This window comes from Salmo trutta, chromosome 25, assembly GCF_901001165.1.
Source record: "Salmo trutta chromosome 25, fSalTru1.1, whole genome shotgun sequence".
Lineage (NCBI taxonomy): Eukaryota > Metazoa > Chordata > Actinopteri > Salmoniformes > Salmonidae > Salmo > Salmo trutta.
This window is the reverse complement of record NC_042981.1, coordinates 29,926,433-29,951,094: the sequence shown is the minus strand read 5'-3', so window position 1 is coordinate 29,951,094 and position 24,662 is coordinate 29,926,433. Positions and strand designations below refer to the sequence as shown.

General features: G+C 43.1%; 1 protein-coding gene across 1 annotated transcript in view; it reads left to right on the top strand.

Moving 5' to 3' along the window:
- The window catches only part of LOC115162368 (ryanodine receptor 3), a 163,443-nt gene that overhangs the window by 43,671 nt on the left and 95,110 nt on the right, over window positions 1–24,662 (top strand). Inside the window, exons 3-13 of the mRNA XM_029713600.1 lie at window positions 936–1,040; window positions 2,617–2,637; window positions 5,536–5,610; window positions 5,841–5,919; window positions 7,959–8,071; window positions 9,092–9,191; window positions 9,288–9,381; window positions 10,197–10,271; window positions 10,834–10,990; window positions 11,754–11,918; window positions 17,385–17,506. Of these exons, the coding sequence (XP_029569460.1) occupies window positions 936–1,040; window positions 2,617–2,637; window positions 5,536–5,610; window positions 5,841–5,919; window positions 7,959–8,071; window positions 9,092–9,191; window positions 9,288–9,381; window positions 10,197–10,271; window positions 10,834–10,990; window positions 11,754–11,918; window positions 17,385–17,506 (1,106 nt within the window). The remainder of the gene's footprint in view (window positions 1–935; window positions 1,041–2,616; window positions 2,638–5,535; window positions 5,611–5,840; window positions 5,920–7,958; window positions 8,072–9,091; window positions 9,192–9,287; window positions 9,382–10,196; window positions 10,272–10,833; window positions 10,991–11,753; window positions 11,919–17,384; window positions 17,507–24,662) is intronic.

Below are 24,662 nucleotides of genomic sequence, written 5' to 3'. Positions count from 1 at the left end.
GACAAAATTGAGGCTATGATTAAGAAGTTGGAGCTCTTTTCTGTCTGCATTAACATGGACAACACACAGGTCTTTCCATCATTGTATGATTTTTTTGTGTGCAAATGAATTCAAGCTTACGAACAATGTCAAATGTGATATAGCGAAGCACCTGAGTGATCTGGGTGGGCAATTACACAGGTACTTTCCCCCGAAACAGATGACACAAACAACTGGATTCGTTATCCCTTTCTTGCCCTGCCTCCAGTCCACTTACCGATATCTGAACAAGAGAGCCTCATCGAAATTGCAACAAGCGGTTCTGTGAAAATTGAATTTAATCAGAAGCTGCTGCCAGATTTCTGGATTGGGCTGCGCTCAGAGTATCCTTCCTTGGCTAGTCGCGCTGTTAAGCCACTGATGCCCATTGCAACCACTTACCTATGTGAGAGTGGATTCTCGGTCCTCACTAGCATGAAAACTAAATACAGGCACAGACTGTGCGTGGAAAATGATTTAAGACTGAGACTCTCTCCAATACAACCCAACATTGCAGAGTTTTGTGCATCCTTTCAAGCACAACCTTCTCATTAACCTGTGGTGAGTTATTCACAATTTCGATGAACAAATAAAGTTTTCTATGTAAGATGGCTAAATAAAGAGCAAAATTATTTATTTATTATTATTATATTATTTGTGCCCTGGTCCTATAAGAGCTCTTTGTCACTTCCCACGATCCGGGTCGTGACAAAAACTCACACTCATTCTTAAATGTATAGTGTGTGTGGCAGGCTTGCAATGATGGCAAAAAACAACATTTGAGAGTGCGCTGATCCTGGTGCTAGAGGGGGTACGCAGCTGGAGGTTAAATGTTTGAAGGGGTACGGGACTATAAAAGGTTTGGGAACCACTGCATACAACCCTAACCCTGATCACCCTCCTCCTGTCTCTTCCAGTATGTCCCTCCAGACCTATGCATCTGCAACTTTGTGCTGGAGCAGTCTCTTTCTGTGCGGGCCCTGCAGGAGATGCTGGCTAAGACTGGCCAGAACAGTGAAGGGGTGAGTACTGTCCCTCTACCACAGCATCTATACACACACTCCTACCCCAGGGCAGACAGCAGAGAGGAGTATTTTCACAGAGTGCTCTCTGCCCAACGGGAAACTACTGAACATCCCCTTTCACATTTTCCATTTGATTCATTTCAGGATTTCAGGGTCATGTTATGTAATTGTTTATTACGGTGACTGGAGTTGCCTCAGTTTTATGTTCGAACACTTTTTCTCTTTGAGAGAGATAAATGAGAGGAATTGGCCTATTACATTGGCCTGGAGACCTGGGCGCTGGGAGGTTGAGCCCTCCATGAATTGTAATGTTACATTGGCCTGGAGACCTGGGCGCTGGGAGGTTGAGCCCTCCATGAATTGTAATGTTACATTGGCCTGGAGACCTGGGCGCTGGGAGGTTGAGCCCTCCATGAATTGTAATGTTACATTGGCCTGGAGACGTGGGCGCTGGGAGGTTGAGCCCTCCATGAATTGTAATGTTACATTGGCCTGGAGACCTGGGCGCTGGGAGGTTGAGCCCTCCATGAATTGTAATGTGGATGAAAGTCGTCAAGAGGCAAAGTACCTCTTTGCTGCAGCTTTCCGGAAGTGTTTCTGCCCTGTGCTGGGAGGTTGACCATTTGATTAACAATGAGGCTGAAAAGAAAAGCTCTCAAAACTACAGTATAATTACCATTATAAAGCAGAATTGCACTGTAATTACCTTTTATACACCAGGCACAGAGAAGCAAACAAGTCCAGATGACAGAGTCACTGTTGCATACACACACCTGAGGTAATGGAGCAATCTCATTGAATGGACCTACATATGGACATTGTTGAGCAAGTTCATATGTGTATGTACTGCAGCTAATGTATTTGTAGTCGAAGCAGGTCTCTACACTACCTCCCTATCTTCTCTGAACAGGCAGTTATAGTAAGTACAAAGGATGAAAGACCTATTTCCTTAGTCCACAGTCATGTGTTTGGGACATTGTGATTACAAGGCAGCCCTACAGAAACACAGCATTACCATGCTTCTTTCGCCATGCTCCTCTTGCAGGGAGAAACCTAAACGCTGCTTGTCCTAAAATGTCATGTTTAATGTTTCGGAGGAAGGATGGGGGGTAGATATGAAAATATGCTAATTTCTCATCCATTTTGGTATGATGTGGCACTTTTCCAGGTTGCAGTGTTTTACTGATCTTACTTCTGTATCTTTCTGAAATGACTATAAAGAATTTGTTTCAGTGTGCCTCTGGTCTTTCGGTAGTTCATTACCAGTTGCAGGACGTTGTATTTTAGTGATAAGAGTATATTGTATCAGTAGAGTGATCCAAGAAGTATAATTACTAGATCATTTCCCATCTCATTCCTCTGTGGTCAGTTGTTTTCTCATTTATTTTAATAGACAGATAATTAAAGCATTTCTGATACAGTGATCTTAATTGGTACAATAAATTCTGTTAAAACTGTGCTGTTCTTTGCAAACATTTTGCTTTTGGTTTTCATTAATCAGCTGTAACAGAGCTGTACTGTTTACTACTGCTATGTTCATCCATTGTGTTCTGCTCATCTCTCCACCTGTTAGCCTCGAGTAAAGGACCGATGGGTATGTTCACCATTCATTCCATTCTCCTCTCCTGTCACCTCTCTAGCGCATGGCTGTTTAGTCATGCTAGCAGCTTGCTCTCCCATTTTCATTGGAAATGTATCCTAGGGTTACGATAGTCCCTTCAGGAAAAGCAAATAGATCCCCCCCCACAGAAAGCTAGTGTGTTTTTATATGCAAACATGAATGCGTATGCTGTTGAAATGACTAATGACATTATGGATTTATTTAAAGAAGTGAGTCGATTGTGCCACAGCACTTAGCAACATGACAAAGACAAATGGAACCGGGTATAGACTTGCCATACAAATGGTCTTGCTCAACAGTTACTGCTCACATTTCTTCCGGCCAAAGAGAACATGCTACACCTCTCCTGGATTAACATCAGATGAATGTCAGTCTTCAGTCCTTCCTTAGGGGATTTAGAAGTAAGTCCAGAATCGCTGAATATTACCAACAAATCCTTACCTGTTCACAAATTCTGCACCTAACTTCAGGCATACAATAGTGAGCTACATTACATGAATTATGACTAGAAATAAATACACTGACATTTAGAAGGATTAAAAAAAAGAGTTATTATATTTGGGAAGTGAAGCAACCCCAACTCATTGTTGCCTTGCCAAACTGCTAATGATAGAAAGAATTTCCATAATTTGAGCTGTGGAGCTTCATACTCTTTGAGTTGAGTTCAAAGATAAATGGACTTGTCAATGCTGTAGCTTAGCGACCACACTGGACTCCAAATGATGGGGAATTAAAAATCAAGCCTGATTGGTTCCATCACAGCTGTGTGAACTGGAAAAGCCCTTTGGCAAGAGCAAAGCACAGGCAGACTGGGCCTTCATGAGCGCTTAATGTGCCCTTAAAGCTTAGTGAGACGTTTTCAAGTGAAACTGCTTGTTTGCAATAGCTAAGCTGCTTTCTACGTGCCACTCTTAACCCCCTTGCATCTACACTTGTGTAGTAACTTCATTTAACATGATCTGCTAGACCAGTTCAATATAACCAGAGGGAAGACCTTTAATCACTGTTTCTCCTTGATGCACTATTGTCCTCTGTCTAAGGAATGCTGTGGAGACTGATTCAGACCTGGTCTGGAGAAAACATTTGAACACTGGGTTACATCTCCGTAAATTCTCTCTCCTCATATGCACCTCTTTTCACTAACCCTCTACATTCCTCTGTTCCTGCTCTGAAGTGTCAATGGAGGAAACACCACGAAGGGAAAATAGTAGTTGAATGTGTCACGATTCTGTAATCAATATTCTGTCATTGAGCAGATGAGCAACAGTGGAGGGTATTGACTTACAGAATAAATAACTTATTGATATACCGTATTCAGCTGGTCTCTACTAATAGGCAGGGATTCCTTAAAGTGGAATAGGTTCTTAGTAATGGTATTTCGGACTAATATTTGTGTTGTTTGAGGAGTTATAGATATTGTGAACAGTGAACACACAAGGCTCAGAAAACCGTTGCAGAAGTAAGCTATCAAACATCCATTTAGCTCCGTTTCAGCTAGTGACCCCAAATGGAATTCGGTGTGAAGTTCCTCTAACGTGTCCAAATAGAGCAGTGAACATACTTGTGATTTCATAACTTTGTTTACTGGGCTAAGGATCTAAGGTCAAACTGTCGGAGTCAGTGACTGAAGTGCCCAGGGTGAGGCAGGGTAAGGCAGGGTGAAGCTGATACCCTCTGGCAGGGCGACGTGTGCACTGGTATTTCAGTGCCACCTTTGAGAGAAACCCCATTGCTGTCACCCTGGTGGCTGCTGGATAAACGCAGGGGGGTGACGTGCTGCTAAAGGTCACGCTTTCTCAATTGATGTCAGCATGTCATCTCCCGGCAACAGCTGGGGGGGAGATCGTTTCCCCCCCGCCTTTGATCAAATAGCCTTTCCCCTTCTGGGCCAGGGACGCCAGGGACAGAGGAATCTGAGGCTGACACAGCTGTGGATGGTGTGAGGTTAGGATAAGTGTTGTGTTTAGAGCTGGTCTAGTTCTCTCAGATTGTGTTGGGTTGAATGCAGCTGGATATGCCCGATGCACATTAAACTATCCCTCAGGAAGCCTGAACAGCCTGACATTGTGCTGGCACTGCTGCAGTCTGATAATCCATGGCAACTGCATTGAACTGGAGGCTATTGTCTAGCAAAAGCAGCACAGATAGAGGGTGGTGTGTTTGGTTAAAATGACACAGGCGAACTCATACATTTTTTTTTAACTTACATACCCTTCTCAGTAATGTAACTTTCTCTTGTCTTACTGCTCCACAGAGGCTCATAAGAAAGGTGAGTAACACATGGTTGCCTGCAGAACGAAGGGACAGGTTTGCAAGCAGAGCCCAAGTAGTGACCTCACATCACTCTTTCCCCTACCCATCTCCTCGAACTGCTGTGAAACCGCAGTGGAACCTTGTCTTTTCTCTCCTAGTGCTTTCTGTCACAAACCAGACCCTTCTTACTGTAACACAAGGTCTTTGTTACCAACGCATTAGAGGCAGAGAGCTCTCTCTTTCTCACCCCCCCTTCCTTTTTACCTGCAGCCGTCTGACGATGATCTGTATTCTTCTCCATAGATACAGGAGGCAGGCGTATCCCCTTTGTGACATGTCTGACTGCATGCGTTCAGTGTTGTGTTGTGGACTTCAGGACCGTCGTCAGAGAGGAGAGGACAGGCTGAGAGGGGGCAGGCTGGGTCAGTCTGTGGCCCCCTGCCTTGTGTGAAGTCATCACAGTCTTAGTTCTCTAACTGTGATGCAGATGGAGAGATACGTGAGAGAGAGAGAGAGAAAGTGAGAGAGGGAGTGAAAGGGAGAGACAGAGAGGTCACGGGGGGACATCCTGTCTTATAGTGTGTCTGCTGTGTGATGGGTGTTGTGCTGTCTCCACAGGCGGCTCAGGGCGGTGGACACAGAACACTTCTTTATGGACACGCCATCCTCCTGAGGCACTCCTTTAGCGCTATGGTGAGACTGCACTGCACGCACACTCTCATACGATACCCAAGGACCGGGGACTGTTTTGTCATTATTCCATGTGTTACTATTTCATAGTTACTGTTTTATAACATTTGATAGGAATATTTGTTACATATGTCGTACTGATATTTGTTCCAGTTCTGAACGCTACAGCAGAGTTGTGTGACTCTCTTGATCATCGTTTTCATGTTGCTTTGATGTGTATCTATACATTGCAGTATCTGACCTGTTTGAAGACTTCAAGGTCACAGACGGATAAGTTGTCATTTGATGTGGGGCTGCAGCAGGACTCAACAGGTAAAACCTCCTCTGTCTGGCTCTAGGGTCACTGGCACACAGTCACTCATAGCTGGAGTTCTGACTGGGACTTCGACTCATGTAGGATTTGACCTGCCCCAGTATTCATTTCAGATTCTCTTAAGCACTGCATGAAAAGAGGGATTTATGGTTTCCTATATTGTAGGAAATGTACCACATTTGCAGAGATTTCAGTTATTTATTCCCTAGGAGATCTCCCCTGAAAACATTCCTAGCAGACTAAAATAAATGTCTTCGATTGGCTCTTTGTCACAATGTCGAGGCGCAGCTCATTTGTCTCATAGAGATGTAAAAGATGGTCTGGCTCTCCACCTATTGGAAGGCTGGTTGCTATGGTGCTTGTATGTTAAGTGTGAGTGGGCTTACAGTATATTAGAGTTTGTGTGAATACATTTGTGTGTCTTAAATGTAATTACGTGTCTATGCTGTGCTCGCATGTGTGTGTTGCTTTCACTGTTGTCATCTATCCCCAAACAGTAGTTACAGGTTCAACTTTCTGTGTAGCTCAACCATCTGTGTATGTACGCTGAACAAAAATATAAACGCAACATGCAACAGTTTCAATGATTTTACTGAGTTGCAGTTCATATAAGGATATCAGTCAATTGAAATAAATGAATTAGGCCCTAATATATGGATTTCACATGACTGGGAATACAGATATGCATATGTTGGTCAGAGATACCTTAAAAAAAAAGGTAGGGGTGTGGATCAGAAAACCAGCCAGTATCTGATGTGACCACCATTTGCCTCATGCAGTGTGACACATCACCTTCGCATAGAGTTGATCAGGCTGTTGATTGTGGAATGTTGTCCCACTTCTCTTCAATGGCTATGCGAAGTTGCAAAATATTGGCGGGAACGGGAAACACGCTGTCGTACACATCAATCAAGAGCACCCCAAACATGCTCAATGGGTGACATGTCTGGTGAGTATGCAGGCCACGGAAGAACTGGGACATTTTCAGCTTCCAGGAGTTGTGTACAGATCCTTGCGACATGGGGCCGTGCATTATCATGCTGAAACATGATGTGATGGCGGGGGATGAATGGCACGACAATGGGCCTCCAGGATTTCATCACGGTATCTCTGTGAATTCAAATTGCACTCAATAATATGTACAAGCTTATGCTTGCCCATACCATTACCCCACCACTACCATGGGGCACTCTGTTCACAACGTTTGGCATCAGCAAACCACTCGCCCAGACGATGCCATACACGCTTTCTGCCATCTGCCCGGTACAGTTGAAACCGGTGCTTGCGTGGTTACACAGTTGAGGCCGGTTGGACATCCTGCCAAATTCTCTACAACGACGTTGGTGGCTTATGATAAAGAAATGAACATTCAGTTCTCTGGCAACAGCTCTGTTGGACATTCCTGCAGTCAACATTCCATTTGCATGCTCCCTCAAAACTTGAGATGTTTGTGGCATTGTGTTGCATGACAAGACTGCACATATTAGAGTGGCCTTTTATTGTCCCCAGCACCAGGTGCACCTGTGTAATGATCATTCATTCTTGATATGTCAGGTGGATGGGTTATCTTGGCATATGGAACATTTTACGTATTTTTTTATTTCAGCTCATGACACATGGGACCAACACTTTACATGTTGTGTTTATATTTTTGTTCAGTGTATATATTTTGTTTTTTTTATGCAAAATACTCGTTTGAACTTAAACAACTAAAACCAGGCAAAAAAAACTGTGGAGAAATTATAATGAACCTACATTTTTTATAATTTAATCTCTGAACTATTTTTCTTCAATAACAGTATTTTTAATATGGAACATAGCAGCGCAGTTTGCGGATTTGGTTGATTTTGGTTGAACTTTCCAGATTGCATTTAGCCCCCAAAAATTGGGATGCGAATATTGGGTTTCGACTGAGACAACCTGGTTCAATTTGGGCCCTGAGGCAAAACCAATTGAGAACCACTGATGTAGATCATAGATTTATAAATAACATTATGCAGGCATGTGACCCCACCAGTGTTTCTCTGTGCTCCTGCAGGTGAAGCCTGTTGGTGGACCATCCATCCTGCTTCCAAACAGAGGTCAGAGGGCGAGAAGGTACGCATCGGAGATGACCTCATCCTTGTCAGCGTGTCATCAGAACGATACCTTGTGAGTACACCCTCACTCTATAAACGTCTCATTAAGAATAATACATATTATAGGCTATTTAAAGTGTCCATCCCCATTGAACAGAGCCATAATGCCATTCAATCCTGTAGGTTAGCCAAAGATTGTAGATCGTGTTCTTGGACTCAAGGTGTCTCCCTCCCACACAGTTCAATCTGTCCATTAAAGCAGACCAGAGATTTGGGATAGGAAGCTAAGAAAGAGCAGGGGAAGGCCACACATGTAGAGCTGGGATGGAGAGAGCAACACTGTCAAACTGAACAGCTACTGTACCCTACCTTACTCTGTCCCCTATCCCTCCTTCCCTACACTGTGCAGCCTGGCCAGCCCTGCTCCCCTGTTCCTCTTCAGGCCCATCTATGAGCATCTCCCAGACCCAGACACCCCTGTGTTATTCCCACTGTGTGGGCCTCAGCGCCTTAGCATGCTGGGCCTGGAAAACATCTCCAGCATGACGCAGGGAGAGTGTGACAACAGCCAGCCCAGCCAAGCCCATGTTTATGGGCCTTCAGCAGGGATATGGCAGCCCTCGCTAAGCCAGAGTCCCACTATCATGTTACTGTTACTGCCACGGCTCCGGGCTCTGCTGTCACCAGTGAGATGCTCCCTCTAACCAAGCCTACAGCACCTCCAGGTCCAGTAATGGAGGAGGGAGGTGGAGAGTTCCCCAAGTGTCTGGCGCACGCGCGCACGCACGCACACACAAACCCAGAACCCTACAAACTGGCAGATTCCTGAGTCCATTCGCAGTCCTGTACACTCTCCAGTACCGGCCTCTCTCCAGTTTGATGAATGATTCTAAATCTACTGCAGCGATAACAGCCTTCCTATCACGCCCTCCAATGCATGCATAGACAAACCTCTTGAGTTGTCGCCTGGCCCAATTCCTTGAATCAAACTGGGTATTTGACATAGGCCCTGTAGTATAGGCCTACTGGTAGTGTGTCCCATACTGTAGTTATTGATAGTGTGTGTAACATAATGTTCCTCTGTCTTCACCAGCACCTGTCCATCTCCAATGGCAACATCCAGGTGGACGCGTCCTTCATGCAGACTCTGTGGAACGTCCACCCCACCTGTTCCGGCAGCAACGTGGAGGAGGGTAGGTCCAACGGTTCATTTAGCGTCACTGGCTTATAATGTTGTTTGAAATGTTGTGGGTATCAATTAAAGGTGCTGTTAATCCATCCTCCTAAAGGTTACCTGCTGGGTGGCCATGTGTTGCGTCTGTTCCACGGTCATGATGAGGTTTTGACCATCCCAGGGTCTGACCAGAGTGATGAGCAACAGAGGTGAGACCTACAGCTGGGAAACGGCTAAAAAGACTAAGAAATTACTTTTCCCCTTAGTCTGTTGTGAAAGTGGCCTAAAATCAAATCAGGCTAATTTGTCTGGCTGACCTGGCTGACGCTGGGTCTGTCACTACTCAGTGTGAAGCTGGGTCTGAGAGAAGCACAGAAAAATGTCTGCCTTGCTTTCTATAGTCACACAGCGCTAGTGATGACAGCCAGCAAGGTAGCAGAGGGAAATGGCACATGGGGGTCGGGGAGACAGTGCTCTTGTCCGTATAAACATCGCCAGGCGCCGAAGACATGTGAAGGACTCTTCATCTTCCTCCCAGTCACACTGTATATTTATAGCTCACTGTTTGTGTGTGGCAATAATATGCCGCTGAATAAATATTGGTTGTCAGCCTTGGCTTTCCGCTTAGTCCTTGAAAGGGAGCATTTTCTTAAGACCTTACATTTTCATGAAGATCCATCAAACATAGTCCAAACAGTCAACAAGGACCATGAAAGATCCTTTTTTATCTCCGGAACCCACATCATTAATAGACAGTGTTGCTCTCGGTCTCCGTTGGTTACATGGGTGTCCTGGATGAAGGATGTGCGCTGTTGCCGGGAGGGTAAATATTAAGGTTCATCTGAGGTCCCATTCTGAGCCTTCCTTCCTCTGACCTGATATCACTGTGACAGAAGGGAATAAAGCAGTCAGAGATGGAATCCTGCTGAAGTCATAAAACATGACCTTGAGACCATTATGAGCCTGTGGCCGTATTTAAACATTGCAGTGATCCAGACTTTTCATGCACCTCTCGTGCCCCCAGGATAGTGAACTATGAGACGGGGAATGCAGGAGCCAAGGCCAGGTCTCTGTGGAGGCTGGAGCCTCTCAGAATCAGGTGAGTTCAGCTCTTTTTATTCCCTCCATCTTCTCTAAGTTTTCTACATCTCCCTCCCCGCCTTCCTCTGCTCCGACTCACTTTGATGTTTCATGATGCTTTTTGACACCAACCATTTGTAAAGTATTTGAAAGATTCAATATCAGTGTCTTTCCTCTCAGATATGCCCTGCACTGTCAGATCTGGAATTTGTCATCCATGTTTAATCTGCTATGGTTTTGACACTGTTTTGTTTTGATGTAAGCAACTAGGCAATGTCTAGTCATAAAAATTGGTATTACATGCCTAATTATTTAGGTGTTTTCAGCCATTTAGTAATTATCTATGCACATGACATGATGCCAGCTAATTAACAGCTAGTCTGGCTGCTAGTTCATCATGTGTACACAATCTAATTAGGGGATATAATACTTCTAGGGGCTCGTAGGTTGTTGTTCTTGATGTGTGTGTGTGTGTGTGTGTGTGTGTGTGTGTGTGTGTGTGTGTGTGTGTGTGTGTGTGTGTGTGTGTGTGTGTGTGTGTGTGTGTGTGCGTGCATGCACGTCTCTGTGCCCCTGGACAGCTGGAGCGGGAGTCACATTCGCTGGGGTCAGCCCTTCCGTCTCCGCCACCTCACCACGGGGCACTACCTGTCCCTGACGGAGGAGAGGGGGGTGGTGCTGCAGGACCGGGAGAAGTCTGACACTTCCTCCACCGCCTTCTGCTTCAGAGCCTCCAAGGTCAGCGCTCAGGACCAGCTATATCTCTCTCACACACACACACACACACACGCAGGCATACACACACACACACACACACACATGCAGGCATACACGTACGCGCGCGCACGGACGTACAAACACACACACACCTCAGACTGTCTCTCGATCACAAAGTTGCTCTAGAAAATGTATCGACTTGCGGTGCCATACCAACCAGGACAAGGGTATTTTAAGTCTAATCTTGGCACGGGTGTTTTAGACGTTGCCAGTGATTGGGAGCAATTAGTGAACTCCTCCTTATGGATCAACAGCATGGTGTAACCCACCATATTACTGAGGCAGTTTATCATAGGCTTAATACACTTTACATTTCATACCTTTTCTATTGTGTCCGTTCTTAATGGGGAAACAAATCTATAGGGATTCATGGGAGCTTGCCTGTGGCCATCCTCTGTCACAGTGATCTAGTCTATACGCACTGTATCTCCTCTTCTTGTCTCTTCCTCCGTCTGCCTCTCTATTAACCTAGACATCCTGGCGTGTGTAATGTTATATAGAGATGTCAGTGCTCCTCCAGTCCTTGACCAGCCTGATACAGATCTGTCAGCATCTTTTAAATTGCTTTTCATAGATCAAGTTCCCTCAACACTTTGCATAATCAAATGTGTGATTTGAATAAAACTGCATACATTGTCTGGAGCCTGACTTGGAGACTTTCATCAAAGTTTCATTAAAACAGAGTGTGATATGTTGATGTGTTTGGATCCTTCCTTCCCTCCAGGAAAAGCTGGAGTCGAGTCCAAAGCGGGACATCGAGGGCATGGGGATGGCAGAGATTAAGTATGGGGACTCAATCTGCTTCGTCATGCATGTGGCCACAGGACTCTGGCTGTCCTACCAGGCGCCTGATGTAAAATCATCTCGCCTGGGCCCTCTCAAGAGACGGGTGAGACACCAATACACTGATTTATTTATTTGTCAAATGTTTGATACAGCCAGAATAAACATTTATATCCTAATGAATTAACTGACTTTCAACTTTCAGTGAGAATGGTTATGGTGTGACTATTACACTAGCAGTAATAAAACAAATCCCATTAAAAAACAATTGACCAGAAGCACATGCAATAAACATCATGATATATACATAAATATAATACATTCCCAGAGCAGATGATGATTCTTTTGATGGTTTTCTAGCTGATAGTGTTGAGAGAAGTGTAGTGCTTTCCCTGTAACTAAATAAAACACTGATCCAAATCCTGTAATGAGTGAGATGTGAGAGGATTGCAGTATCGGTGTGTGTGTGTGTGTAGGTAAAATCACTGGGGAAGCCAAACCAGGGGAAAAAAAGACATATATTACAACCAATGTGTTGTGATAATTGCGTTGTTTGCTCTATAACTTGTTAGTTCATATGCCTTGCGACTGTGATATATTGGCCTAAAGCCGAGACAATAAGAAGACACTGGCAGAATAAATTCAACCACACCTTTGGTGTGCCTCCACCAGCACCATTTCAACTTCAACAATTCAACATCATCAAATCACATATGCTTAGTCTAATACAGTGACTAGGGCTGTTACGGTGACCGTATTTCCGCCACACCGGCAGTCACGAGTCATGACCGCATTCAAATTCCATGTGACTGTTTAATCAGGGTAACTACACTTCAAGCTCTGATGCTGCTGATGGTCATTAGTAACCTACCAAACTTGCTAACTGCCTGGTACTCAGCACTCTATTGTCCCTCTAATCACTCTGGCATCGATGCAAATGTAATCGAAAATCAAATCAAACACTTCATGAGAGCCCATGAGCCCAGGTTACGCAACATTTCTATAGGCTATGCAATTGCGCGAGAAAAGAGTTTTGATAGCCACTATTAAAAAGAGGATCCCATCAGCTTTCTATAGGATAGGCTTACTATATTTATTTCTTAACTTTCCTAATGTGAAGCACATAGCTTCGCTTTACAACAGGAGTGGCATTAAAATGAACCATGTTTTTTAAGTGTAGAGATGACATGTATTTTTCCTCCTGCCCCAGTTCTGAGACAGGTGCATGGTCATGGTCCATTCTAAATCAAAACTAATTTCACACATATATCATTTAGTGTACAGTGCCTTTGGAAAATATTCAGAACCCATGACTTTTATTCTAAAAAAATGTTTTCCCTTAGCAATCCACACACAATACCCCATATTGAGGATGCGAAAACAGGTTTTTAGAAATTTTTTCACATTTATTAAAAGTAAAAAACATATCTTATTTACATAAGTATTCAGGCAGTTTGCGATGAGACTTGAAATTGAGCTCAGGTGCATCCTGTTTCCATCATCCTTGAGATGTTTCTACAACTTGATTAAATTAAATTGATTGGACATGATTTGAAAAGGCACACACCTTTCTATATAAGGTCCTACAGTTGACAGCGCATGTCAGAGCAAAAACCAAGCCATGAGGTCGAAGGAATTGTCCGTAGAGTTCCGAGACAGGATTGTGTCGAGGCACAGATCTGGGAAAGGATACAAAAATATTTCTGCAGTATTGAAGGTCCTCAAGAACACAGTGGCCTCCATCATTCTTAAATGGAAGTTTAGAACCAACAACACTCTTCCTAGAGTTGGCCCGCCCGGCCAAACTGAGCAATCGGGGGAGAGCTCTAGAGAGAGCTCTAGAGGTCCTCTGTGGAGATGGGAGAACCTTCCAGAAGGAAAACCATCTCTGCAGCACTCCACCAATCAGGCCTTTATGGTAGAGTGGCCAAATGGAAGCCACTCCTCAGTAAAGGGCACATGACAGCCCGCTTGGAGTTTGCCAAAAGGCACCTAAACATTCTCAGACCATGAGAAACAAGATTCTCTGGTCTGATGAAACCAAGATTGAACTCTTTGGCCTGAATATCAAGCGTCACGTCTGGAGGAAACCTGGCACCATCCCTTTCGGTGAAGCATGGTGGTGGCAGCATCATGCTGTGGGGATGTTTTTCAGCTGCAGGGTCTGGGAGACTAGTCAGGATTGAGGGAAAGATGAACGGAGCAAAGTACAGAGAGATCCTTGATGAAAGCCCGCTCCAGAATCCTCAGGACCTCAGACTGGGGTGAAGGTTCACCTTCCAACAGGACAACGACCCTAAGCACGCAGCCAAGACAATGCAGGAGTGGCTTCAGGACAAGTCTCTGAATGTCCTTGAGTGGCCCAGCCAGAGCCTGGACTGGAACTCAATCGAACATCTCTGGAGAGACCTGAAAATAGCTGTGCAGCGAAGCTCCCCATCCAACTTGACAGAGCTTGAGAGGATCTGCAGAGAAGAATGGGAGAAATTGCCCAAATACAGGTCTGCCAAGCTTGTAGCGTCATACCCAAGAAGACTCGAGGTTGTAATCGCTGCAAAAAGTTTTTCAACAAAGTACTGAGTAAAGGGTCTAAATGTATAGGTAAATGTCATATCAGTTTTTTTATTTTTAATAAGTTTGCCAACATTTCTAAAAACCTGTTTTTGCTTTGCAGTTATGGGGTATTGTGTGTAGGTTGATGAGGGGAAAAACAATTGTATCCATTTGAGATGCTGTAAAGTAACAACATGTGGAGAAAGTCAAGGGGTCTGAATACTTTCCAAATGCACTGTATAAGAATACTTATTTCACTCAATTTTTCTGCCATGCGTAATATGCAGTAGACTGTTTTGTATAACCGCACAATCATCATTTTAATTCAGGTTTTTCTTTCGGGCTTGGGCTCATAAGCCTATGCATAAGCTCTATGTGAATGGGTGTTTTGAATTAATCATCACCTTAGAAAGCACTGTGCATTTCATTGTGTTAGGCTTTGAAACAACATGCACAACAACCATGCTTTACACTGTTTCAACCTGCTGTTGAACTTCTTTCTTCAAATTTATCATCACAGTGAGGTGAGTTTTAAAAGTAAGATAGGCCTACTGTTTTGATGAATTGTTTGATGTAATTTTAGATTGTATTTGCATGTATGTTAGAGGGACAATAGAGCACAGAGTACCAGGCCACTGGGCCTGATGGAGGAGCAATAGAGCCCTGAGTACCAGACCATTTGCCCCTGATGGAGGAACATAGAGCCCTGAGTACCAGGCCATTTGCCCCTGATGGAGGAACAATAGAGCCCTGAGTACCAGGCCATTAGGACCTGATGTAGGAACAATAGAGCCCTGAGTACCAGGCCATTAAGACCTGATGGTAGTTAGCAAATTTGGTACTACCAAAGCATGTCCAGAGTGCATAAAAGGAGATTATGTAGAATTTTACTGAGGTTGTGACTTATGACTGCCGGTGTGGTGGTAATGTGGTCACCGCAACAGCCCTATGTCAGGACCATTCACAGTTGAGCTCACTCAGTTTAGCTTAACGCTGATTGGCTATTTACATTTTTTATTATTATTGCTTGCTGGCTTTCCTTGCATTCAATGCAAGGAAAGGCGGCAACAATGTCATACTCTTTTTGACCTGACAGCATCAGCTAGATTGGTTACACATTTAGAGACACATTTCTCCGTTGAGATGCATTCAGCCTCTTGCGAATTGAAGGAAAATTATGAAACACAGAGACTAATGATAAATTTAGTCTTTTGTAACATGTTTTTATTGGTCAATGTTTTTGGGAAGCCTGGCTTTCCTTGGAATCCACGAATACACGCCACTGGAGGATTGTGTGATTATATGACAGTCCCTCAACTCCACAGCAATGCAGCCTAATAGCCTGTAATGTCAGCAGCACCTGTGTTACAGCCTAGTCATACTCAACACCGCTAATCAGGGGTTGGAACCAAAATCATTTTCCAATAGTTTAGTTCCGTTCCACTGTTCTGACCAGCAAAATAAAGTTCTGAACCGGTTCTAACCCCCCGAAAGTACCACTTTATTTAGTTCCTTTCTGTTCCTACAGACAAGTGTAGGGTGCGAGATGCAACTGAAATGTTGGGGAGCAAGCAAAAGAGAGGGATTGGCATGGAGGAGGCTTGGCTTGAAGCGCTTACCATCATGATATGACGTGCATTATAATGTGTTTAGGATATTAGTAGTAGGCCTATCATTCCTACTTCACTGAATTACATAATTATATACTAGCTACTTACTTACGGAGGAGCTGCTAATATGGAGGAACTTTGAACGTCCAAACATTGGCTCAACACCCTGGACCAGAGCTAATAAAAAGCTTGTGTGTGTAGCGTCACCAGCATTCAAAACACGTCATACCATTTTGTAGTTTATAAATCCAATGTCAAACGTGATAACTAATAGTATCCTTAACTATTCTAGAAAAATCGGACAGGCAGACACTGAGGAGAAGTTTCTGATTGACAGAGTGAGTGCTGTGCATAGGCGCGTTGACAGCAAAAATAATGCTCCGAACGTAAAAGAACGTTATTCATCGGTTCACAAGATTTGAAAATAACAGTTCAGTTCTGGAACACTTGAGATCACTTTCGATCCCGGTTCTGTTTACTTTCATTGAAAAATTCCGTTATTTTCCTGTTTTTGGTTCTTTTCCCTGAACCGGTTCCAACCTCTGCTGCTAATCTGTCAACTTCTCCCTTTCTCTCCCTTTTCTTTCTTTCTTTCTTTCTTTCTTTCTTTCTTTCTTTCTTTCTTTCTTTCTTTCTTTCTCTCTCTCTCTCTCTCTCTCTCTCTCTCTCTCTCTCTCTTTCTTTCTTTCTTTCTTTCTTTCTTTCTTTCTTTCTCTCTCTCTCTCTTTCTTTCTTTCTTTCTTCTTTCTCTCTCTCTCTCTCTCTCTCTCTCTCTCTCTCTCTCTCTCTCTCTCTCTTTCTTTCTTTCTTTCTTTCTTTCTTTCTTTCTTTTCTTTCTTTCTTTCTTTCTTTCTTTCTTTCTTTCTTTCTTTCTTTCTTTCTTTCTTTCTTTCTTTCTTTCTTTCTTTCTTTCTTTCTTTCTTTCTCTCTCTCTCTCTCTCTCTCTCTCTCTCTCTCTCTCTCTCTCTCTCTCTCTCTCTCTCTCTCTCTCTCTCTCCTCTCTCTCTCTCTCTCTCTCTCTCTCTCTTCTCTCTCTTTCTTTCTTTCTTTCTTTCTTTCTTTCTTTCTTTCTTTCTTTCTTTCTTTCTTTCTTTCTTTCTTTCTTTCTTTCTTTCTTTCTTTCTTTTCTTTCTTTCTTTCTTTCTTTCTTTCTTTCTTTCTTTCTTTCTTTCTTTCTTTCTTTCTTTCTTTCTTTCTTTCTTTCTTTCTTTCTTTTCTTTCTTTCTTTCTTTCTTTCTTTCTTTCTTTCTTTCTTTCTTTCTTTCTTTCTTTCTTTCTTTCTTTCTTTCTTTCTTTCTTTGCTTTCTCTCTGTCACTCTTTCTCTCTCTCTCTCTCTCTCGCTACCCCCCTCTCCCTCCTTTGCCTACCCCCCCTTTTCCCGCTTTCTCTGTGTTCCTCCCTCCTCCAGGCCTGCCTCCACTCTGAGGGTCATATGGATGATGGGCTGACCTTGCAGCGGTGTCAGCACGAAGAGTCCCGTGCTGCTCGCATCATCCGTAACACCACCCGCCTCTTCAGTCACTTCATCAGGTACACCACCTCTAAACCACACAACTACAATTTTGGACGACGGTTATAGGTCATCCAAATGACCATGATCACCGTAATAACAATTCGAATAGCAAAACAAATAAAACGCCTTCAGAAAGTATTCACACCCCTTTACTTTTTCCACAGCCTGATTTATTTTTTTTTAATAGATATTTTTTGTAAGATTACATTTTATATTTTATAAACAATACAAAACATACACATAAAAATAACAAACATCAACTACATGACACCTGCCCAGACCCACTAGTACACACCCCTCTCCAGCGCCCTCATCACTTTCTGGCACATGGTCTAAAACTGCACCAATTTGTTTCTCTCCGTAGCCCCCGCACTTTCATTAGATTTTCCATTGTGTTAATGATGGCTGATTGATTGAAGTTTTTAGTGTGCGTTTTTTCAAGATGAGTGATGAGATACTGCCATCCCACATTGTTTATGAAAATGTATAACACTCCAAAATATACCGTAACCCTAAAGATCTTTATTAAATGCATTTAAGTTATTTAGAAGAGAATTGTCATGTCTTGAAATATTCCGACAGACAGATTAAAAGTAAGTTTACATTGTAATAATTTTTACAAAGTGAAAACATGTTTATTGAAAATGAAATTCAGAAATGTAACATTTTACATAAGTATTCATAACCCTGAGTCAATACTTTGTAGAAGTTCCTTTGGCAGCGATTAGAGCTGTGAGTTGTCTTGGGTATGTCTATCTCAGCTTTGCACATATGGATTTGGGGATTGTCTCCCATTCTTCCTTGCAGATTTTCTCCAGCTCTGTTAAGTTAGATGGGGAGCAATCTTCAAGTCTTTCCACAGATTTTCAATGAGATTCAGGTCTGGGGTTTGGTTGGGCCACTCAAGGACTTTCACACTCTTCTTCTGGAGCCATTCCAGCGTCGCTTTGGCTGTATGCTTGGGGTCATTGCCCTGTTGGAACGTAAATCTTCGCCCCAGTCTAAAGTCGTTTGCACTTTGAAGCAAGTTCTCATCAAGGATGTGCCTGTATTTGGCTTCATTCATTGTTCCGTCTATCCTGATCAGTCTTCCAGTCCCTGCCGCTAAAAAGCATCCCCATAGCATGATGCTACCACCACCATGCTTCACAGTAGGGATGGTGTTAGATGGGTGATGAGCTGAGTTAAAAAAAATCTCAGACCACAGAATTGTTTGCCTTCTGAGTCTTTCATGTGCTTTTTTCTCAAGAGTGGCTTCCGTCTGGCCACTCTACCTAAAATCCCAGATTGGTGAAGTGCTGTAGAGACTGTTGTCCTTCTGGCAGGTTCTCCCATCTCAGCCAAGGAACTCTGTAGTTCTGTCAAAGTAATCACTGGGTTCTTGGCCACCTCTCTGACCAAGGTCCTTTTTGCCCTGATTGCTCAGTTTGGTTGGACGGCCAGCTCTGGGCAGAGTCGGTAGTTCCATATTTTTTCAATTTCCAAATTATGGAGACCGCTGTGCTCTTGGAAACTTTCAACACTCTAGAAATATTTTTATACCCTCCCCCAGATATATGCCTCATCACAATTCTATCTTGGAGATCTAAGGACAGTTTTTTTCAAGTCAAATCACAGTTCCTTGGACTTCTTGGTATAGTTTCTACTCTGACATGCACTGTCAACTGTGGGACCTTATATAGACAGGTGTGTTTCTTACTAAATCATGTCCAAACTATTTAATTGACCACAGGTGGAATCCAATCAAGTTGTAGTGACATCTCAAGGATGCTCAAAGGAAATTGGATGCACCTGAGCTGAATTTGGAGTGTCATAGAAAGGGGGTGTGAATGTGTAATTTCTGTATTTAATTTTCAATAAATTAGCTAACATTTCTAAAAAAATGTTTTCACTTTGTCATTATGGGTTATTGTGTGTAGATGGGTGACGAAAAAAATCTATTTAATCCATTTTTGAATTCAGCCTGTAACACAACAAAATGTGGAGTAAGTCAAGCGGTATGAATACTCTCTGAAGGCATTGTGTATATAAACTTAGCAAAAAAAGTAACTCTCCTTTTTCAGGACCCGGTCTTTCAAAGATAATTTGTAAAAATCCAAGAAATTTCACAGATCTTAATTGTAAAGGGTTTAAACACTGTTTCCCATGCTTGTTCAATGAACCATAAACAATTAATGAACATGCACCTGTGGAATGGTTGTTAAGACACTAACAGCTTACAGACGGTATGCAATTAACGGTAGGCCTTTCTACTGACTCTGGAAAAATACCAAAAGAAAGATGCCCAGGGTCCCTGCTCATCTGCGTGAACGTGCCTTAGGCATGCTGCAAGGAGGCATGAGGACTGCAGATGTGGCCAGGGCAATAAATTGCAATGTCCGCACTGTGAGACGCCTAAGACAGCGCTATAGGGAGACAGGACGGACAGCTGATTGCAGTGGCAGACCACGTGTAACAACACCTGCACAGGATTGGTACATCCAAACATTGCACCTGTGGGACAGGTACAGGATGGCAACAACAACTGCCCGAGTTACACCAGGAATGCACAATCCCTCCATCAGTGCTCAGACTGTCCGCAATAGGCTGAAAGAGGCTGGACTGAGGGCTTGTAGGCCTGTTGTAAGGCAGGTCCTCACCAGACATCACCGGCAACAACGTCGCCTATGGGCACAAACCCACCGTCGCTGGACCAGACAGAACTGGCAAAAAGTGCTTTTCACTGATGAGTCGTGGTTTTGTCTCACCAGGGGTGATGGTCGGATTCGCGTTTATCGTCGAAGGAATGAGCGTTACACCGAGGCCTGTACTCTGGAGCGGGATCGATTTGGAGGTGGAGGGGTAACATCTCACAGCAAGAATTGGCAAATCTGGTGCAGTCCATGAGGAGGAGATGCACTGCAGTACTTAATGCAGCTGGTGGCCACACCTGATACTGACTGTTACTTTTTGATTTTGACCCCTCCTTTGTTCAGGGACACATTATTCAATTTATGTTAGTTACATGTCTGTGGAACTCAGTTGTTGAATCTTGTTATCTTCATACAAATATTTACACATGTTAAGTTTGCTGAAAATAAACGCAGTTGAAAGTAAGAGGACGTTTCTTTTTTTGATGAGCTTATATTTTTCCTCTCCTCTGCTCCTGACTGCATGTGCTGCTGTTGTAGCAGGGAGGAGGGCATTGCCTAGGCAACCGAAGACTTGTTTGCTACAACACCTTCCTTGTTTGAGCAAGGAGCAACAAAGTTTCATCACTTTGTGGAGTACATGTTACTATAGAGTCCATGTTACAGCAAAAATGTACTCACCTGCACAAATGCCCGGCCGTCTTAGTTCAAATGTTATTTGTCACATGCTGCGTAAACAACAGGTATATACTAACAGTGAAATTGTTACTTACGGGACATTTTCCAACAATGCAGAGTTAAAGGTAAAACATAAATGTATAAATACAAATAGTGACACAAGGAATGAATAACAAATAAAAATAACATGGCTATGTTCAGAATACGATGTGCAGAGGTACAAGGTTAGAGAATGACCGATATGGATTTTTTTGGGGGGCCGATGGCGATACAGATTTTTTGGGGGTCAAGGAGGCCGATGGTCGATATTTTAGGCCGCTATTCAATATCGTTATGTTTGAACATTTTGATGACAACATTTCCCAGAGACAGCCATGTATGTATTAATGCATTAATTTTAAAATAAAACAACACATTCAACTTTGTTTTTACAAATCTAACTACATAACAACATAATCATTTTATTTGAATGGTACATCTCTTGATAAACTGGGTAAATGAAGACGTCATAGGACTACTCACAATACAGGTGAATGCATATTCAATAGGAGTGTGTGCATTGAGTTATTGAGCTTGTTTTGGCAGATCAGTGGAGTCTGTCATCTGTAGCACCATAATCTGTTTGTTTCCATCTGGTAATTATATTAGCCTTCTGAGCAACACATTCTGCATGGAAGCATCACGCCAGCATGTCATGCCTGTATGGAAAGACATCATATAGAATGGGGCGGCAGGTAGCCTATTGGTTAGAGCGTTGGGCCAGTAACCGAAAGGTTGCTAGATTGAATCCCCACGCTGACGAGATAAAAATATATCGTTCTGCCTCTGAACAAGGCAGTTAACCCACTGTTCCTAGGCCGTCGCTGTAAATAATAATTTGTTCTTAAAACTGACTTGCCTTGTTAAATAAAGGTTAAATAAAAAATATAGGCACTGCTGTTAGTATGAGAATATAAAGTACCATCTATTCAATGCAGATGGGTCCAACTTAATGTCATGATTTGTGATCACGGATGCTTATCAAACTAGAATTTTTGTAATTTTCCGTGAATGGGAAAAAATATTATTTTCAGCTGTCAGGATGCATCTCTAAACTCAGCTGCCAGGTCAAAATTCGCTAGTTCAGCTATCTGTCATGAAATTGGCGTGTTGTAACTTGATCCTACTGCTACTATTTGGATAGAGCGAGGCTGTAACTTCACTCCCTTTCACATCTCCTCACATCTCTCTCCATGGCTCATATCCTGTGCTACTGTTTACTGGCACTATGAGAACTAGCTCAATGGCAATGACATTTGCCACCAAGCCATAAATGTGCATAATATCTGACAAGGAGAGCGAGGGTAGGAAAAAATATGAAACTAACATGCACGTTGTGTCTGACTCAAATCTGCCCATACAGTGCCTTCAGAAAGTATTTACAGCCTTTGACCTTTTCCACATTTGTTGTATTACAGCCTGAATTTAAAATGGATTCAATTGAGATTTTTTTTGTCACTGGCCTTGACACAATACCCCATAATGTCAAAGTGGAATGTTTTTGAAATGTTTACAAATTAATAAAAAAGGAAAAGCTGAATTGTCTTGAGTTAATAAGTGTTCAACCCCTTTGTTACTGCAAACATAAATAAGTTCAGGAGTAAAAATGTGCTTAACAAGTCACATTATAAATTGCATGGAATCTCTCTGTGTAGTAATAGTGTTTAACATGCTTTTTGAATGACTACCTCATCTCTGTACTCCACACATACAATGATCTGTAAGGTCTCTTAGTCCAGCGGTGGATTTCAAACACAGATTCAACCACAACGACCAGGGAGGTTTTCCAATGCCTCGCAAAGAAGGGCACCTATTGGTAGACATTGAATATCACTCTGAGCATGGTGAAGTTCATAATTACACTTTAGATGGTGAACCAATAAGCCCAGTCATTACAAAGATACAGGCGTCTTTCCTAACTCAGTTGCCGGAGAGGAAGTAAACTGCTCAGGGATTTCATCATGAGGCCAATGGTGACTTTTAAACAGTTAGAGTTTAATGGCTGGGATAGGAGAAAACTAAGGATCGATCAACAACATTGTAGTTACTCCACAATACTAACCTCATTGACAGAGTGAAAAGAAGGAAGCCTGTACAGAATAAAAATATCCCAAAACATGCATCCTGTTTGCAACAAGGCACTAAAGTAATACTGCAAAATGTGGCAAAGCAGATAGGGAAGGGCCGATAGACTGGAAAGGTCAAATATAGGCCCCATTTATTGGCTCGGTAGATTATTAGTCGTTCTCTAATGTAAGTAAGGGTAAAGTCTCCAGCTCTCTGATCACTACTTTCTTTTTCTGTCTCCTTCTGCTCCAACCCTACCCACTCAGTCCTGTGGTGTATATTCTACAATAAGGATTTGCTGGAGTCCAAGTCAAACCAAGATTCCTTATTTCTGAGCTCAGAGAGAATAACAGAGTTACACAGTGCAGGGTAGACAGTCTGAATTCCAAAGCATTGGGCGATAAGCACATATCTTTATAGTTTCCTGTTCTTGAGCGGGACTTTATCTATACAAGGACACAGGTTCAAGCTGGTTTGCAACAGGATGATACTCCCAAGAACAGGAGATTATAATAGGACAGTTTCACAAGGTTAGTCACATACTCAGTTATGTGGACACGTACAATAAAAATTTCCCATTACAGCCCCTACCCAAATGCTTATGCACCGTCGCAATCTTCGCTCTCTCTCTCTCCCACTACCCTCCCTTCTGCTAAATCCCTTTCTCTCCTCTCCTGATTCTGCCTTTTCAACCCTGCTCTCCTGTCTTTCTGCATCCTATGACTCGCACTGTTCCCTCCTGATCCATGGCTGAGTGAGTCATTGCGAGCTTACTGAACAGGGCTGTCGGCAGCTGAGCAAAAATGGAGGAAAACTAAACTTCCAGAGGACCTATCTTCCTTTCACTCCCTCCTTTTTTTACTATATCTGCTGCTAAAGCCACTTTCTATCACTCTAAATGTCAAGCTTCTGCCTCTAAGCTTATGAACTGTTTTCCACCTACTCCTCCCTCCTTCAGCTCTGGGGACGACTTTGTCAACCACTTTGAAAAGAATGTTGACGACATCCGCTCCTCATTCACTCAGCCTATTGAGTTCACTGGTCCCACTCACACATGTCTACCCTATGCCTTGACCTCTTTCTCCCCTCTCTCTCTAGATGAAATCCTGTGACTGTTGGGCGGCCAGACCACACTAATCTACCCGCTCGACCCCATCCCCTCCTCCCTTCTCCAGACCATCTCTGGAGACATTTTCCCATTCCTCACTTCCCTCATCAACTCATCCCTGACCACTGTCTGCGTCACATCTGACATCAAAATGGCCAGAGTCTCTCCCCACATCAAGTTACCAACACTCGAACCCTCTGACGTCAAGAACTACAGACCGTTATCCCTCCTTTCTTTTCTTTCCAAAACACTTGAGCATGCTGTTTCTGACCAACTCGCTCGCTATTTCTCTACAGAACAATCTTCTTGACCCTAACCAGTCAGGCTTCAAGTTGGGTCACTCAACCGAGACTGGTCGCTTCTGTGTCATGGAGGCTCTCCACACTGCCAAAGCTGACTCTCTCTTCTCTGTTGTGTCACGAACCGGCGCGAAGCCCGAAACAAAAAGGGAGACAACGTGGAGATAAAGAATAACAAAATATATTTATTAACTGAAGTAAAGTAAATACAATTAACAATGGTGTGTGTTTAGTCAGCAGTCAGTAGTGTAAGTGAGTGGTCGCGTGTATACATGTGATAATGAGGGGTGTTGAAAGGTTCCAACGCAAACAAACCAAATAGCCACAAAAATGCCACAACCAAAATCTGTCT